The following is a 19456-nucleotide window of genomic DNA, read 5'->3' as shown; positions in this document are numbered from 1 at the left end:
ACTACTCAACAACTCAACTCGAAGAAAATAACCTTCATTTTATATCTGTGAGTGGAATCAGTGGATAACTGTGATAATGTGTTGTGTTCGTCTTGTAATTTTTGTGATCTCTATCCGTTGAATGATTGAAAGGTAAGTTACACATTTACAAATTATTTATTATATTATGTATAAGATATACTCGATTTTTACTCATATAGCCTACTCTTCAGATTGTTACCTCTATAGTTTTCTGTGAATGTGTTAGGATTAACCTATGCTGAAAACGTTTCCTCGTGGTATAGTCTCTATTATATTTATTTGTGAAATTCAAAAAATAAACCATATTATATCAGGTACCATCTTTCATATCATCTTATTTAATATATTGAAAACATGAAAAACTTAATATATAACCTATAAACTTGAGTGTTGATAGGAAAAAATGACATAGGGTAATACAGCGAGGCAGAACATCGAAAATGATCTCTCTGCCAATGAAAGCCATCTATGAATAAATAAATAAATTTAATAAGCCTATATTTCAATCTCAAAAATAGACTATGCTTTGATTAAAAGTCATCAACTACAAACTTTCAAGCTAAACTTTACTAAACCAGCCTAACTTGGGCTAAGTTACCAAAAACCTGCCTAGTTGGTTGTTGGTTGCTTCAAATTGTTTGTTTTAGAGTGCGCACATATGTTACTGTATTCTTATTCAATTTCTGACAAGAAAATTCTGAAATTATAACGCAGTACAAACTTTTATTTATTTATTTGTGGACAGAATCACAAATCATATAAATATGATCAGGAAGGAACAACAGGCTTGGCCCAAATCTATTCCATTCAAAAATATTCTATTCATTGTATGTATTCTATTCATTGCTCATTAAAAAAGAATAACTAAAACCCATCTTGAGCTACTCACATCACTGAGTTTAGTAGTTCAAAGATCTGTGAATTCTTAATTTAAAGACTAGGTTAGGTAGCTATTGCTAAAAAATAATAAGAATAATTCCATTTTTGATCATTTAAAAATGAATTTATTCTTAGCTGCGCTTACACCAAAGTTATTAACAAAATGTTAAACACTTAATCCTTACAGATTCTATTAGATTGAACATAACTTATCATACACATGATGAACATGTGTTTGTCAAGTTCCTTTCAATCTAATAGAATCTATAAGGATTGAGTTATTAACATTTTGTTAATAACTTTGGTGTAGTCCCAGCTTAAGTAATTAAAAAATCTTCAAAAAATAATTTGCTATCAGATGTTTCTGTATCAAATCCTTATGGATGTCAAGTTATCAAAATGATTTGGTTTAAACCTCTTGCTTTGGTAGTTCAAACTTTCCTAGAGTTTAAACTCGAGACAGTTCAAACTGATACTGTGGAAACAGAAATTTAGTTTAAACTAAAAAAAAAATGTTTGAACTTTAGGTCAAACTTATACTGTGCAAACGGGCCTTAGAAGTATATTATCAGTGTTATTCTATGTCATTTGAAATTGATTCATTCTTCTTCACTAGAATCTCCAATGAAGTGACTTGTTCCCACAATCTTCCCCAACTTTTTTTACACAGATCAAGTTCTTAGCATGAGTAGGTATATTTATTAAACAGAGTGAGTCATATGTATGGAAACCCTTCAATAAGTTGGAGAATGTTGTAGTTGTAGATATAAAAAGGGTGTTTACTGGAAACCGCATGGTTTTGAAAAAGCCACAAATTTTTGAATTTTGAACAAAAACTTTATTTTTTCACATGTGTTCTACAAACTTGGAACTTTGAGAAAATTACAAGTTTCATGTTTGTAGAACACATTGTGTGAAAAAATAAAGTTTTTGTTCAAAATTTGAAAATTTGTGGCTTTCTAAAACCTTGCGGTTCCCAGTAAACACAATTTATTGTAAATTCCAGGATTAACAATGTTATTCTATCTTTTGTCATATAACTGAATTCCAACCCCTCATAAGGGGATGACTCCGGGATTGTAACTCGAACATTTTAGATGTAAACACCCATTGTGTGATACATCATTTTAAAGATCTCTTTAAAACAAGAAAGATGACATAAATAAAAATGTTTTATGATACTTGTATCTAAAATGGCGACTGGTTGAAGTCTTAGTTTTTAAGGAATAATGTGGGGTTGTAACTCAAATATTTTTAATGTTGGCACACATTGTGTGGTACATAATTTTTAAAGCCTTTCTAAAACAAGAAAGATGACATCAATAGAAATGCTCTATGATCCATTCATCCAAAATGGATTTTCAAAAGGTAGAGTATAGAGTATCCTGAAAGTTACAGTAATATCCACTATAGTCTCCCAAGTTATTGTAGGGTTCCCAATACATATGACTCACACTGTATATATTCATATATAATATCCAAACTCAAACTCATCTGAATCACATCTCTACTAACTTCAATCCCATTAAATTTTTCTTCTGGAAAAATATATGAAAATTACATGGCAGTTTTCAATTTTAAAATTATTGTTTTTCACAGTGGGTTATAAATTTTTGTTTTCAGGTGCAGTGTGGAAAATCAAGTCTACTTCCAGTGCCCCAAATGAAGAAATCCAGATAATAATCCGAAATTGGTTTCGATTCTCCAAAGACCGTGATGGAGGTCGAGAAAAACGGAGAAATGATCCAGCACCCAATCACATAGGCCAAGTGCCAATAAGTAAATTTTTAGAGAATCTCAAACATCCATAATCTTTTTTGTAATGATTTTACAATATACAGACTTTTCATGCATTTAATATTCGCTTTCTTCATTTCACACTACAGAGAGACTGTATAATAACACTGTGGCCATTTGTTCTCTCAGCATTTTGATTGTTGGCTAACTTTTTCAAATCCACCATACTTTTGCCATAATTTAGCCTTCTCAAACAAATGGCCACATTGTGATTATAGTATATTTATTCTATACTACATAAGCCTCTCTGTTACATTTAGTTCATGTTCTATACAGCTAGTGCTTCTACTAAAACAAAACCAATTTTTACTTTCCTTGCCCTATTACCATAGGTAAGGGAAGTATTGCTTTCCAAAAAAGTTAAGGTACCCCAATTTATGAATTTCTATACGTTTCACGGTTCCCTGAGTCCAAAAAGTGGTTTTGGGTATTGGTCTGTGTGTATGAGTGTCTGTGTTCACGATATCTCATCTCCCAATTAACGGAATGACTTGAAATTTGGAACTTAAGGTCTTTACAATTCAAGATGGCGACTAAAATGGCGAAAATGTTGTCAAAAACAGGGTTTTTGCGATTTTATCGTAAACGTCTCCAACAATTTTAATTAAATTTATACCTAAAATAGACATTGTTAAGCTCTATCAACTGCCACAAGTCCCGTATCTGTGAAAATTTCAGGAGTTCCGTCTCATCTATGCAAAGTTTGATTTCAGATTCTCAATTATCAGGCTTCAGATACAATTATTTAAACAAAAATTTTCAAGTGGAAAAGATTGAGCATAAGAATCTACAATTATAATGTTCAGTAACATTTTCACATAACATTGAAAATAAGCTCGAAATTCGAGAAAATTTGATTATTCAATTGCAAACTGTTGGAAACTGTTGATTCTATATTTATCATTCACTATGAAGAGATAGCAGACATCTTGTGTCTCCAGTGTCATTGTCCTGTCGTCCAGCTGGCTCAGATCTTTGAACAGTAGACTTGAAATGCGCTTGAACACTACCGTCTGGTGATCATTTTTCATAACGGCAAGGAAAGTTGTGTGAGTGCGCCACTCCAGATTTTTTGAAATGTCAATACTGTATCTATTGCAATTTTTATTGGTATTCCAGTCAACATTTTTGTTTGAATGTATACATAACTTTTGTATATTCAGTTCTTAAAATTAAAAAGTGGTTAGATGTAGTGTAATAAGCAGTTTATAAAAGTGTTTTGCTGTAACATGGTATAATAATAATAATAATAATATCGAGTGACCTGGCTGGCTCAGGTCTGGTGTCAGAGTTTTCAGGTCGCAACTGATCAATTTCAGGGCCTCTGACATGACCTAACGACTACTTTTTAGGCAGCCGGGACCGACGGCTTAACGTGTCCATCCGTTAATCATTATCCGTTAATTATAATCCGTTTATTATCTTGTGTAACATGGTAATGACAAAATATTGATTTTGTATTTCATCATTCAATATAATATATAATAGTTTTAAGTTCTGTTTCTAAAGCTGCGTTTACAGCAAAGCTATTAACAAAATGTTAATAACTTAATCCTTAAAGATTCTATTAGATTGAACATAACTTACATACACATGATGAACATATGTGTTTGTCAAGTTTCGTTCAATCTAATAGAATCTATATGGATTAAGCTATTAACATTTTGTTAATAACTTTGGTGTAAACGCGGCTTTACTGACATAAAATGTTTTTGAGCTTTTAGCTACACAATGGCAGAATATATTAAATTACCATGGTAATTTGGTTGTAACCATCTCAGTTTTTTAAACAACTTTCATCATAATAATTTTTGTGGATCAAAAGTAATATAGTTTTTATTGTGTGTTTTTAATGCCACCTTACCAATGTACCGCATTGCACGGTAATATTCCTGTTACATGAAATCATATGTAAATAAATGGAAATATGATTTCGTATTTTCATCTCTTTCCAAATGATTTTAGAAATATTACCATGTAATTGATAAGGTACCGGTTCAAAAGTATGGCTAATTCAACGTCTAGTTATAGTTGAAAATAATGGTTGTCACGACGTGCTTTCAACGTCTATTTATAGTTGAAAATAATGGTTGTCACGTGCTTTCAACGTCTGTTGATAGTTGAAAATAATGCTTACCACGATGTTTTTTCAACTATTATTCAACGTTGAAAATAATTTGGAAACGGCGGACATGTTTTCGTGTTTTCAACGTTGAATTTCAATGTCTTTTCAACGTTGAGGTATTACGTGTTTCTAACGTTATTTCAACGTTTCTGTGCTACCTGGGAAAGAATCGAATGCTTAACTAATGGTTGATTATAATGTTTATCAAAACGTTGATATAATGTTTATCAAAACGTTGATATAATGTTTATCAAATAGTTGATATAATGTTTATCAAATAGTTGATATAATGTTTATCAAAACGTTGATATAACGTTTATTGAAAGTTGACTATAATGTTTATCAAATCGTTGATATAACGTTTATCGAAATGTTGAATACAACGTTTAAATAAATGTTTATTAAACGTAAAGGTCAGTACCAAACTAAAGGTTGAATAAACGTTTAGAAAACGTTATGGCCAACAACATACAACGTTGTCTAAACGTTTCAAATGTTTAAGAGGTAACGTTTATTAAACGTTTTATAAACATCAGTGTGCTGTGTGGGTAAACTAACACTTTTAATCAGTTCATAACTGGAATGATATTGATTTAGGTTGTGTTCAATTTTTTTCTATTACTAAAAGATTTGTCAATCAACTGTATTTAGGATATCATGAAGAATTAAAATTAAATTCTACTTCGTCACTAACCGGTTCCACCCAATCAATATTTCTCCGGACTCATCACTAGCGCCCACATATGATAACAATAATCCCGAGGGTTTCCCAGTATTGCTCATATCAGCAAGAACTGCACGCATCTGGAAGTACTAGACAGCCTTGTGCATTTATATCTTTCCGAATAATATTCGTTGACTGCACACTTTGCAGGCTGTATATAATACATAGGCACTACATCTGTTGTGTATAGATACAGTGTGTATCAATATTGCATGGTGGTTTGTATCAAAGATGGCGGCAACGTCACTTGCGGCGCTCAGTATGCATCAGGTGGCGTCTTTGTTCTTGCGCGAAGGAATACCTCCGATGTTTTTCAATCCGATCTGTGTACGTGAGAGGAATGCTCACCACACGCGTCAGGCCACAAACACCACAGTCGAAAGTATTCTCTTCCTGTGGGAAGGGGGGTCGGCTGGAAGGAAGGATTTGAAGGGTATGTTATGAAGAAAGGGGGAAGTGATCGCCAAGACTGCAGTCAGACGTTCGATTTCTGACTAGTGGGCAGAACGGAATGAATAACCGACACAGGAATCGATAAGAATAAGGCCTGAAGATATTTCTAAAATAATATCAGGACTCCTTTGCTCTTGTTATGGAGTGGTAGTAGGACGCCTTCCTCAACTTCGTCTTGTATTACTCTTATTTCCATATCTGTCATTTGATTGCGATGAGGTTTTGGTTCTAGATAGGTAGGCCAAGTCCTAACCACTTGAATACTATAAGAATAATCTCTGTCGAAGATATCATCACGAATATTATCACGGAATGAGACAAATGTGGGAAAATATTTCCAATGTCATTTTTGAAAGAAGTACTTCTGCATTTTTTGATTGAAGTTTCATGAATGGCATGCTGAATACTTGTCATTTTATCAGTAATGCATAATGAAGAATTCCGTGAAAATGACACTATTTAAGATTTCTATTTTCCTGCGCCACCTTCATATTATGGATTTATTACAATTATTATTCAAATTCGCAATGAGAGAAAAATTCTTTATTCAATTCATGCACTGTAGTCAAGTTTCTTGGGTCCGTATTCTGCAGATACTCGGTTGAAGCGGAGAGATGTCAGCTGTTCGTATGACTCCGTATGAAACACAATCATTATAATGACCCTTAGATAGTGAAATTGAACTATACTCAGATTATTCCAATGGAGATCAATAATTTAATTCAATGAAGTGCCTGTTGAATATTTTCTTGTTACCACTGCACAATTGGGTAGCAAACAATGAGAAATGCACACTGGTAAGCTGTAAGCAAGCTAAAGTGAGATTCACTGAAAACTTTCAGCACTGGTTGGATTAGAAGTGTTTATGTTATTTGAAAACAATGCTGACAGTGTTGGGAGTGAACAGTGTTGCTGAACAGTGCTACACTACTGGGTAATTGTCGGGAGCCTCTTCAACGGGTGAGTGTAGAGAAAAGCGAGACGCGGAAAAACTGGGAAAGATCATTCGTTCACTTGCGGCGCTCCCCAGAGACGCAGGCAGCCGCCATCTTGTACGTTCTTCTTGCCTTTTATAATTGGCTGCTGCTGGTGCTCGCTGTGCAATTCCTGAAAGCAGAAGAAAGCCAGCATTGCTGCTCTTTTAGTATCTTTCCTGGCCGTCTCACAGTATTACCTTCCTGCCGGCTTCTGAGGTCGACACCGTTTTGACACTTACACTGGGGTAAAAGCTGAGAAGATAGACTTACTTTACGCACTCAAGACTGGTGGCGTTTTCCAGCCTTCACTTTGATTCCCAGTCCATCAAAAGTGAAAGGAAAATGTGGGTGTGGAAGCATATATATTACAACTCAACCTGAAAGTCTGTGGGAATCATGAAGAAATATTGATACTTTTGAGAATTGTCACATTTTGTATAGCTCTGTTCATACAATGAAAGTTTCAGGTTGCAATATTTTCTGATGATTTTGATCTTCAAACTAAATTGATAGGCAGGAAGTGAGAAGACACAGAAATGCATGATTAGATGCAATTATATAGGCAGAGGATTGATAATTGGGGTCATAGCTTACTATATTATGGAATAGAGATTCCAGATTGTAGTGTTATTCCCTAGTTTATGTGTTGTAAAGCTCTTCCTGGGGGAGTCACTCTCACCTCCAAGGATAGGACAATACACGTAGGGTGATGTAATGCTGTATTTAAATGCCTCACGTATGTAGGATGAATCTTGTACTGAATCAACGGTGTAGAGGCTATAAATTTTGCAATTGCGTGTGTGGACGCTGAGTGTACACCAGACTGATTGATTCACTACAAGATTCAATACAATTGTCGGAATCGCGGGAGGCCTAAACGCTCGCTCACCCTTGATTCTTCTAATGACAAATTGTATAGTGATGAAATTTTTATAAGCAGTGTAGCGATCGCTAAACACTGAAGACGGATACCTTAAAATTATTACCTGTGAAGAATGAGCATACAAAATCATACAGGTCGAGCAAAAATCCCGATGTAGATAATTTACGGGACTGCGTCTCTAATAAGTTCTGAAGGATTAAAATACGGTATTTGGACCAAATATCGTTCAGAATATACTTCGAGAACAGAGTCTTGTCGGGTTTTAAGCTCTATTGTAGGAATTTATATGATCTCTGGCTGCATCTGCTGTACAATTGATGTGTTCGCTCCTAAGTCGAGGTTGGTAACAGATAAAAGCTGATATATGAGCAGGTAAGGACAAAGAATAAATATCTCGATCTGACCCCACTCGCTACATCCACTTAGACCTGTTCCAATATCCAGCTTAATTCAATTATTTCAATGATCGTATTCGATCGGTTCTTGATGATATAGAACGTATCAGACACAATAATTGACAGGCTTAAGAAATAATCGAACTCAGAAAACGAATTAACAAAACTGGAATATATTATAATAAAATATATGATCTCACAGTGCAGATTCAGAATTTGATTTACAGATTGATAATAATTTAGCATTAACAAAAATGATTAGCAATTTTCTTGTGCTTGCATGATACCATGCATGATTCAACAGAATTTTACAATTGATAAAATTGAACAGTTTTGAAAAAATAGTGAAAAAATGAATTATAAAATATTTTTAAAATGCTCGGGGTCGTGGTTCTGGCAGCGGAGGATAGCTAATCAACTACAAGTTCGTATAAATTAAATATTGAACAAATTCTAGGCTCTTAAATGCTAAAGCGCTTGTCGGCGTGGCCAATAATTTAACGAAGAAAATTTTATGTTTTTCTGCACTGAAATATTTTCGAAGCGTAGATTGGGGCCCCTTTTAAACTTATAACTCACGTGAAATTCCTTGGCGGTCGTGGTTTTCTTCTTTAGATCAAAAATCGTTTGATCGGCAGCAATCCAGGCTTCGGTTTCAGCACGTGTGGAATTTTAATTTAATATTTCCTTCACCAAATTAATTAAGGGATAATTTACTTTAAACTTTTAAATTTATCGATTGATGAAAATAAATTTACAAATAACAAATAGATTGGCCTAAAATATCGGCTCACAAATAGAACATATAAAATCGAACAAGAAATTTTTACGAATAGGTCTTGGTAACTATAAAGAGATCTGAACGGTGAGGATTTCAAAAGGGAAGTGCTGTCTTTTTCTCTAAGCTTCTTGGCTAGACCTTTCTTCTGAGAATCTCGATGTAATAATTTGCATGAAAATTTGCCATTGGTAGAACGATTGTGACGTAGACGTGACGTCAGTGGCAGGCAGTAGAATATAATTCCTTTAATTACAATAATAATTCAATTTATGTAATTCTTAAAACTGCTTAATCTTCTAGACATAGTTCCTCTCATACAATGTACATGTGCTAGCGTATATGATAAGGCAGGTTTGTTGTCTGATAGTAGATTAACATGTGTTGCTTTCAAACGATCACCTTTTTGGTGCTATTTCTATGCACTATGATTGGCTTAGGCTTGCCAAAGAGATTTAATTACCATGTGGTTCAGTTGAATTGATCATTAATAAATGAATATTCTTATACAATTTTTATTAGGTTTGAGACTGTTATAATTAATTTCTGCCATTTTATCAATAATATACTGTTCATGCTATGACCTAGTTAGTTACAATAAGACCTGACATATAATATAATTTCTTAAATAATAAATAATTTCAACGATAATACATACATTTTATTTTTTATTCGAAATTCTTGGTCCTTTATTGATAGTTTTATAATTTTTAGAAATGGTATTATATCTTGCGTGAAGCCAGCATGACATTTGACAATACTTTGAATCAGTCAGCTGCGTTCGAACTGTTTTAAAAACATCTGATCGATAGTAAACAAAGTGTAACCTCAAAATCAGTGAGCAATTCGTAAATAATTCGTGCTTTATTTGCAGAATAATTATAATTTTATTGAATAATTTTTCTAGAAAATATTCGGTACAGAACGGTACTCTTATCTAATATACAGTTACTGATAAGTAAGCTTTATCGCTCGGTCGCTAACTATTCCTTTAGCAAATTTTTTCATTTTAAAAGGTAATCACAATTTTTCTCTCTTCTCATGAGGTCTATTCAAAAATTCATCACACAAAGCCCCCAGGATATTTTAAATAGGTAATTGAGAGACGAGTCGAAACAATGACTATTTGAAAAATCCGATATTGTGATGAATACACTATTTCATCTCCTTACTTCTACGAAAACTCCACACTTAACACTAAAAACAATATATCGTGCACTTTTGGCTACGAGAAAATAAATAATTGATTGTTCCTTCCATTGGATACAATCGAAATACAATAATTAATGAGGTCTCTTTGGATCCTTCATTAAAACAACTCCACAACTTCCATTCATGGGTGGCTTATGAGCAGACCCATAACTATAACAAATATACAAAATTCACATATTATCCTCTTAAGATTCAAACAGTATTTGCAACAAATAGATTTTCATCATTTTTCATGGTTATTACAGGTTTCGACTCTTTGTTCTGGCTTTTACATAAATTGGGTGAGAGTGTGATTTAACTTCGGTGACTTGACAATTGTCTACCGTTTGACTCGAGCAATTTCTTATTTGCGCTTAGTACGTTGTGTACAAACAGGGTTACACTTGAAATGGTTTTCTTGATTTTTATCAATGCTGGTTACAAATATTATGCTTTCAAGATTATATTTATCAATTTGAATTACAATTCATGATCTTTGATGCAACAATAATAAATTTCACATTTGAAGGTAAGAATTTCATTTTCTTTTTAGCTTTTTAGCAATACATTTATATGACATAGAACATGCGCATTTCGTGCAAATTAACATAAATATATATTTTTGGTTGCGTTTTTTACTTATAATTTCACATTAAATAATAGGTTACAATAATTAATAACGATATTGCTTTGATTCCTTTACATTGACTCTATGATTTCGCACACATTGGTTGGTGTGACGAAGAAAATTATCGAACAGGCTTTGGTTCTGAATAGATTTTTCTATCGATTCTGTATTTCGAGGTTAGATTTACACATTTTTTCAAATAAACTTTGTTTATTTTCTTTCCTCCTATTCACTACTAACTTCATGTTATTTCTAATTTATAATTATTTTCTGTGGATAATATAATTCTTGTTTCTGATTTTCAGTTGTGCAGATGATACCAGGCGATTGTTTCGGTGATGACTCTGACACGAGGTGGATGGCTTGATCAGGTTGGTAAATTCTTAAAGTTGTTTTCAGTTTTATTTTCTTGACTTAAAGTTGATTTCAATTCCTCCCTTTGAAGTGAATTGTTGTTTATTAGATGAGTTGAAATTGTTTATTGGTTAGGCTCTTCGGTAGGGTTTTACATTAATTACGTTTTCCCACCAGTGATTATTGGCGTTCTCGGAATCTTGAATCTTGACGGTGTTGTGTTGTGAAACGTCGGTCACTCGATGCGGTCCTGTGTAAAGATGGAAGAATTTTTTAGTTAACTTGCCTAGGGCATCTGAAGATTTATGTGCTTTTACCAGTACTTCATCTCCGACTTCATATTTGAATTTCTTTGTAGCCTTATCATGATATTTTTTCCTTTGTTTTGCGGATTTGTCTAACCTATTTCTAACCAGTTGGTATAAGTTTGGGTTAGGTTTATCAGGATTTGGAAACTTGATTAGGCTCTGAATGAACGATTCGTTTCTTGTGCCAAATATAATTTCGTGGGGAGTGTACCCGGTACTGTCACTTACACAGTTATTTATGCAGTGTTCTAGGAACGGTACATATTTGACCCATTGTTGATGACGGTGACTGCTATATGCCCTCATAAATCTTGAAATTTCTTTCATTTTTCTTTCCACTGGATTTGCGCTGGGAGTGTATGCCGAGACTCTTGATGTTTTAATGCCGGCTTGTTCTAAAGTTTGTTTCCACTTGGCACTGCAGAAATAGGTTGCGTTGTCTGACAATAAGCGCTGTGGTTTACCAACTTCATTGGTCCATCTTTCGGTGATGCATCTGGCTAGTTTTTCACCAGTGATTTTACCAATAGGGAAGAACATTGTATATTTTGAGAACAAGCAGGTCAAGACAAAAATGAAGCGTTTTTGGTGCATAGACTGAGGTAGTGGCCCATAGATGTCAGCTGATATTAATTCAAGTGGTTGTGAAGGCAAGATAGGTATCATTTCTCCTGCTATGTGAAAACGGTTATGCTTTGTTTTTTGACAGATGTCGCAAGCTCTTATTAACTGTGTAACCTTTTTGTTCAATCCTTTGAAGTAACAACACGTTTTCAGGGCATGTATTGTTTTCTTTATACCAAAGTGACCAATTCGTTCATGTGTTTCCAAAATTACGTCCTTTTCCAGGGTGTGTGGTATGACTAGATGCCAAAAATCGGAGTTTTTATTAGCCTTATAAAATAAATGGTCGTTGAAAATAGTGTAGCGTTGTAGATACTGGTGTTCTTCTACTGGAGGGTTGGATAACTTGCGAATGAGATCTGTGATTTTGTTGTCCATTGATTGTGCGCTTTTAAATTTTTCAGATGTGAGGAGTTCGGTGTGCAGGAGTGGCGATATATTGAAGGGTAACGGCACTGGTTGATCTTCGGCTACATAGCATTGGAATGTCGTCTCATTGGCATAGGTGTCACTTCCTTCTCTGGACAAGAAATCAGCAGTTTGATTTCGTTTACCTGGCAGGTGAGTGAGTTCTAGATCGAATTCTTGCAATAACAGAAACCATCTAGACAGTCGGTTGTTGGTTAACTTGGCTGTTTTGAAGAAAGTCAGGGCCTTATGGTCAGTGTTAACAAAAATCTTTTGGCCCAACAACAATGTTCTATATTTCTTGCATACTTCGACAATGCTTAGTAGTTCTTTTTCCGTGACTGTGTACTTCTTCTGGGCTGCATTCATAGTTTTGCTAAAAAATGCTATGACTCCTTTTTCTCCTTTCTCATCATATTGAAAAATTTCCGCACCTAAGGCGTAATCCGATGCGTCAACATTTATATGAAAAGGTTGGTTGAGATTTGGATGGTTCAATATAACAGCTTTCAAAAAAGCCTCCTTCAATTGGTTGAAAATTTCATCTTCTTTGAGCCCCCATATCCATGGTTTAGAGGATGATAAAACGTGACTCAGTTGTGCCGTATAATGAGACATCTGTTTGTTAAAGCGACGATAGAATTGTAGGAAACCAATAAAACGTTGAAGCTGTTTACGACTTGATGGAGATGGAAAGTTTTTTATAGCTGCTAATTTGTCAATGTCCTGCATGATACCTTTATCAGTTATGATGTGCCCGAGGTATTTGACTTTCTTGGCAAAAAATTCACATTTTGACAATTTTAACTTCATACCACATTTTATTAGTCTACCGAATACTACATCAAGGTGTTGAATATGCTCTGCTACACTCTGTGATGAAATAATTGCATCATCAACGTAAAGAGCGCAAAAATCTGAAATGTCTTCACCAATTGATTGTCTTAAGCAGCGTATAAATATAGCCATTGCGTTTCTGATCCCAAAGGCAAGTCGGGTAAATCTGAGATTTCGGCCGTTGAAGAGGAAGGACAGGTAATCTCGAGATTCTTCTGCCACTTGTACCTGCCAGTATCCGGCGCTGAGGTCGACGGTGGAGTATATGGTCTTGCCATAGAACGTCTGCAACACCTGATCGATCTGGGCGGGAGCTTCACGGTCGTCGTCGAGAATCATGTTCAGCTGGCGGGCGTCAAGACAGAGTCGGGTGGAGCCGTCCTTCTTCGAAACGCAGGTAATAGGCAAACTATAATGCGATGTGGATGGTTCGATAATGCCTAGTCTTTCCATCCTATCTATCTCGGCAGCTGCTGCTTGACGGTGCGCAAAAGGGATGGGATAAGATTTTCTATAATACGACTCATGTGGTTTGACCTCTAATTTGCACTGAAAATGATTTGCCAATCCCGGCTGTTCTGAAAATACTGCACGATTTTTTATGAACATTTCTTTCATGGATTGTTTGATTGCGAGCCCCCATTCAGAATTGTTATCAATTTCATTCAGTAACTTTTCCATCAGAATGTCGGTATCATCTGGTGTTTCATTTTCCAAGCTGTAGTCATCTATTGAATCATGACTCATCATCTCACTCTCTTCACTTTCTCTGTACTTCACCTTGTATTCTCTTTCAGGAATGTAGTCTTCAACCATGTGATATCTCACTACTCTTACATCTCCCGCATTGGCCTTTAATACTATCTGAGTATTGATACTAGTCCGGTTGCTATTGTCGATTAATTGTAGTTCGAGATTTTTGAAATTTATGTTTGAGTTATAATGGGCTAAGAAATCAGCACCAATAATAATGTGTGGTCCATTTGCAGGTAATACCAGGAAGGAGTATGGGAAGCACTTTCCTTCGACTTGGATCTCCAGGAGGCATTGTTTAGTTATTCGGAGGCGACGTCCTGGTGTGACACCTGATAGGTAGGTTGAGGTTAATGGTAATGTGGCTATTTCTGTTATGTTTTTCAGGCGGGAATAAGAGTCATTCTGGATTAGGCTGACTTGTGATCCAGTATCTATGAGAGCTTTGAATTGTAGGCTGGCTATTTGTATGGTTATATAGGTTTGAAAATGTTCATGTATTTCTTGAATGCTGGAGTTTTCTTCTTCTAGCAAGGTTTCTCTGATGTTATTATATAGCGCGGTAAGACATGTAGATTCTTTTCCTGTGTCTGGATTGGTGAGGTTGTTCAGATTTTCCATTCTATTCATTTTTGCAGGTTGAGTAGGCTTAAACCGTATAGAGCGGCAACGACGGTAGATTCCTCTGAGTTTCGGTTGCTTGCCTTGGACTATTTCGACTGGCGGGGGTGACGGATCAGTATTTTTAATTGGCGGTTGTTCTTCTGCTAATTGATTATCGTTTCTCTCCGTGTGTAAACAGGTGATGGGCGACTGTGGCGGGTGATTTCCATATAGTCAGATTTTCTGCGGCGTTGAGGACCCTGGTGTTTTCTCAGCCATATCCGATTTTCTTCCCTGATTTTCGTTGGGCGTCGTTTGATGCTGATTTGCGCTCGCATTTCCCATCCGGTTATAGTTGTTGTTCCTGCTATGTGCGGCGTTGTTGGAGTATTGGTTACGGTGTTGGTTTATACGGTCTCGTCCGTCATGGTAGTACGCGTTTCTCCGGTTTGTATCAGACTGCTGGTTGTGGTTCTGGAAATTCCTCCTATTTTCTGGTTGGTTTTCTTTATTTAATCGCTGTTGAAAATTTGTGTTGCGGTCCTGGTTATTGGCAGAATTAAAGGGACGACGGACATTAGAAAAAGAAGGAGTATTTTGTTGGGGTTGGTGATCTTGATGCGGATGCTCTTGTCGCACAGTGAAGTTGTAATCTTCGCGATGCACTGCTTGGATTTCATGGAGATGATTTTCCAGTTCTTTGATGGTCTTAACATGACTAGTCGCTAGTGCCATCTGTACGGGGTAAGGCAGCTTCCGGATAATGATCTGAGTGAGTGCTAACTCGGCAAAAGGTGTATCCAGTTGTGAATTTTGGTATCTGAGGTTTGACACGAAGGCGGTGCATGTCTGGCCATTTCGAGGTGAATATTTGCAAGATACGATGTCAGATAGTATAACTCGCTGTCGATCTTGTCCCCAATATTGCTCTAGGAAGGCATCTATGAATTCGGATAAACTATTAAATTCGGCGGCACGTCCATGAAGGAAAAGTAAGGGTTCTCCGGACAACAGAGTGAATAATTTGAATTTCCATATGGGCCAGGGTGTGGGGGTAAGTTCTTGAACAGATCTCAGTTGTTCGACGAAGGGTTTTGGGGGCATGGACGCTGAGGTGTCATCAAAATGTCCTAGGTTTTGAAAAATTGTGGTGGTGTTGTACGACTCTGAGGGCGATGACAGTTCTAGATTGGCCCGAGAGTGACTTATGCGGGTTTCCATCTGAGTGATTCGGGTATCCGTCTGCTCAAATCTTTTTCGGACCTCGGCATCAACACTCTTCCTTTGCTCGGCGGCAGTATCACATCGTCTATGCAGGTCGCTGTATTGTATAGTCAAGCTGTCCACCTGAGAGCTGATAGTAGTTTGCTTTTCACTCAGGGTGCTAACATGGCTCTTCAAATTTGTTATATTGGTCGTAACCGGTTCAAGTTGCCCTTCGACTCGCCGTATAATGTCCTCGTGTTCATTTTGACATGTAGAGATATGTTCATTGAGTTTAGCCTGCACGCTTTGTGTTATCTGCTCTCCTGCTTTGATGCAATGCTGTTTGGCTTGATCAACTACTTTCTCTTTCAGAGTACCCATCTCTACACGTATGTGTTCTTTTAAGGTGACCTCGACATTGATTACCTTCGTATGCATATCTTGTGATATCTGATCCAATCGGTTACTCGTTTCTACAATGGATTTATCCAGACGCTCGGTTAAATCTTTGATGGTATTATCTGTATCATGGAATGCCCTGTCCATCCGCTGACTCAACTTCTCCAAACCCTGTTCATTTACCTTCTTTACTTCTTGAACTTCCCTTTTCAATTCTTCCTTTGTTTGGTCGCTTTTTTCATTGAGGTTGTTTATTGCTTCCTTTGTTTGTTTGTTGTCTTCTTTTAATTCTTCCTTTGTTTGGTCGCTTTTTTCATTTAAGTTGTTTATTGCTTCCTTTGTTTGTTTGCTGTCTTCTTTTATTTGGTCGTATTTTCCATTTAGATTGTTTATTTCTGCATTTGTTTTATTTATTGCTTCATTGGTTTTCCTTATTTCTTTCAGGATGAGGGTCCAGTCAACGGCGGGAGCGGTGCATGGTTAATGGTTAACCGCTGGTTTTTTATCCGAGCAACGGTGCGAGAAATGGGAGTTCCTGTTTCTGAGACGTCATCGACTGAGTGCTCTTCTGATGTTTCGTCCTCCGGTTCTTGGGCTACCAACGTATCTTCCACCAGAATGCAGCTCTCCTCCACCTGCGTCGACAACAAGTCATCTAGTAGATGTGGATGGAAATCGGCGGATGCGGTGGCAGACGCGGATGGTGGTGAGCGATCGGGTGAGATGTCTTCGGTGTCTGACAGACTTGGATTGACCTGGTCGTTTCCTGCCATAGTTTGCGGAAAAATAGCGCAACGAAAGTGTGCAGTGAATAAAAAACGTGAAAGTGTTGTGATATACAAAATAATTGGTAAGAAATCCAATAGAAATGGTTATAGCGTCGTAGTGAGTGAAATACAGAAAAAGTGGTTTAGCAATGTGTTCAGTGATAAAATGAATCAAGTTAGCAATATCGTTAACATAAAAATGACAAGGACATACAGGATACACAGTGAACACTTATGCGGTAATACAGGTACGCCTCTTATAATTTATTATTACTATTATTATAAATATTTTACTCTTATAATTTCTTGCCGCAATTCTATATATGGGGCTAGTATTCTTTGCAAAATTTTATATAAAAGCAGCAGTGTTCTGTTTGAATTATTCCGCAATATATCCGTGATTTAATTTTACTTCCCTCTTTATGCTTTACAAATTTAAAAAAAATGTAAATAACTTCAATCCTCTTTTCCGTAAAATTTTATAAATTGTTTCAATATAGACCTAATATTCTTCAAATAATATGACCTTTCTTATGGTATTTCTTAACCTATGACTTATAGTATGACCAATTTTCGAATAACACAATAATAAAATTCTGAGTTCGATTCTTTCTCTAAAAATTCATCAATCGATAAATTTTTTTTTTCTGTTCAAAAATTGGGTATGGTACGACTTGTTATTTTATATAACAGTGAACAGTTAATACTAAATTCGAAGAAATTCACAACCATGAATTTTTCAAAAAATTTTCCCGTTGTCAGCGCTATAGTATACTGAGCAACTAAATAATCCTCGTAGTCGATTATCCACCTCTTCAATGCCTATCACTGTTGGGCGCCAAATCATGTAAAGCTCTTCCTGGGGAGTCACTCTCACCTCCAAGGATAGGACAATACACGTAGGGTGATGTAATGCTGTATTTAAATGCCTCACATATGTAGGATGAATCTTGTACTGAATCAACGGTGTAGAGGCTATAAATTTTGCAATTGCGTGTGTGGACGCTGAGTGTACACCAGACTGATTGATTCACTACAAGATTCAATACAATTGTCGGAATCGCGGGAGGCCTAAACACTCGCTCACCCTTGATTCTTCTAATGACAAATTGTATAGTGATGAAATTTTTATAAGCAGTGTAGCGATCGCTAAACACTGAAGACGGATACCTTAAAATAATTACCTGTGAAGAATGAGCATACAAAATCATACAGGTCGAGCAAAAATCCCGATGTAGATAATTTACGGGACTGCGTCTCTAATAAGTTCTGAAGAATTAAAATAAGGTATTTGGACCAAATATCGTTCAGAATATACTTCGAGAACAGAGTCTTGTCGGGTTTTAAGCTCTATTGTAGGAATTTATATGATCTCTGGCTGCATCTGCTGTACAAATGATGTGTTCGCTCCTAAGTCGAGGTTGGTAACAGATAAAAGCTGATATATGAGCAGGTAAGGACAAAGAATAAATATCTCGATCTGACCCCACTCGCTACATCCACTTAGACCTGTTCCAATATCCAGCTTAATTCAATTATTTCAATGATCGTATTCGATCGGTTCTTGATGATATAGAACGTATCAGACACAACAATTGACAGGCTTAAGAAATAATCGAACTCAGAAAACGAATTAACAAAACTGGAATATATTATAATAAAATATATGATCTCACAGTGCAGATTCAGAATATAATTTACAGATTGAAAGTGGTTTAACATTAACAAAATGATTAGCAATTTTCTTGTACTTGCATGATATCATGCGTGATTCAACAGAATTTTACAATTGATAAAATTGAACAGTTTTGAAAAAATAATGAAAAAAACGAATTATAAAATATTTTTAAAATGCTCGGGGTCGTGGTTCTGGCAGCGGAGGATAGCTAATCAACTACAAGTTCGTATAAATTAAATATTGAACAAATTCTAGGCTCTTAACAACTAATAAGCGCTTGTCGGCGTGGCCAATAATCTAACGAAGAAAATTTTATGTTTTTCTGCACTGAAATATTTTCGAAGCGTAGATTGGGGCCCCTTTAAACTTATAACTCACGTGAAATTCCTTGGCGGTTGTGGTTTTCTTCTTTAGATCAAAATTGTTTGATCGGCAGCAATCCAGGCTTCGGTTTCAGCACGTGTGGAATTTTAATTTAATATTTCCTTCACCAAATTAATTAAGGGATAATTTACTTTAAACTTTTAATTTATCGATTGATGGAAATAAATTTACAATTAACAGATATATTGGCCTAAAATATCGGCTCACAATAGAACATATAAAATCGAACAAGAAATTTTTACGAATAGGTCTTGGTAACTATAAAGAGATCTGAACGGTGAGGA

General features: G+C 35.8%; 1 protein-coding gene across 1 annotated transcript; it reads left to right on the top strand.

Moving 5' to 3' along the window:
- The first annotated feature begins 11971 nt into the window (after positions 1–11971).
- On the top strand, positions 11972–16827 carry LOC111044116. The gene is made up of 4 exons (XM_039430437.1): positions 11972–12698; positions 13534–13779; positions 14372–14474; positions 16788–16827. The coding sequence occupies exons 1-4, from the start codon at positions 12623–12625 to the stop codon at positions 16825–16827; spliced, it is 465 nt and encodes a 154-aa protein (XP_039286371.1). The 5' UTR covers positions 11972–12622.
- The last annotated feature ends 2629 nt before the right edge of the window (positions 16828–19456 follow it).

The sequence above is a fragment of the Nilaparvata lugens genome, chromosome 1, assembly GCF_014356525.2.
Source record: "Nilaparvata lugens isolate BPH chromosome 1, ASM1435652v1, whole genome shotgun sequence".
In the NCBI taxonomy this organism is placed as follows: Eukaryota; Metazoa; Arthropoda; class Insecta; order Hemiptera; family Delphacidae; genus Nilaparvata; species Nilaparvata lugens.
The sequence above is the reverse complement of the archived record's forward strand: the minus strand, read 5'-3'. Positions and strand labels throughout refer to the sequence as shown.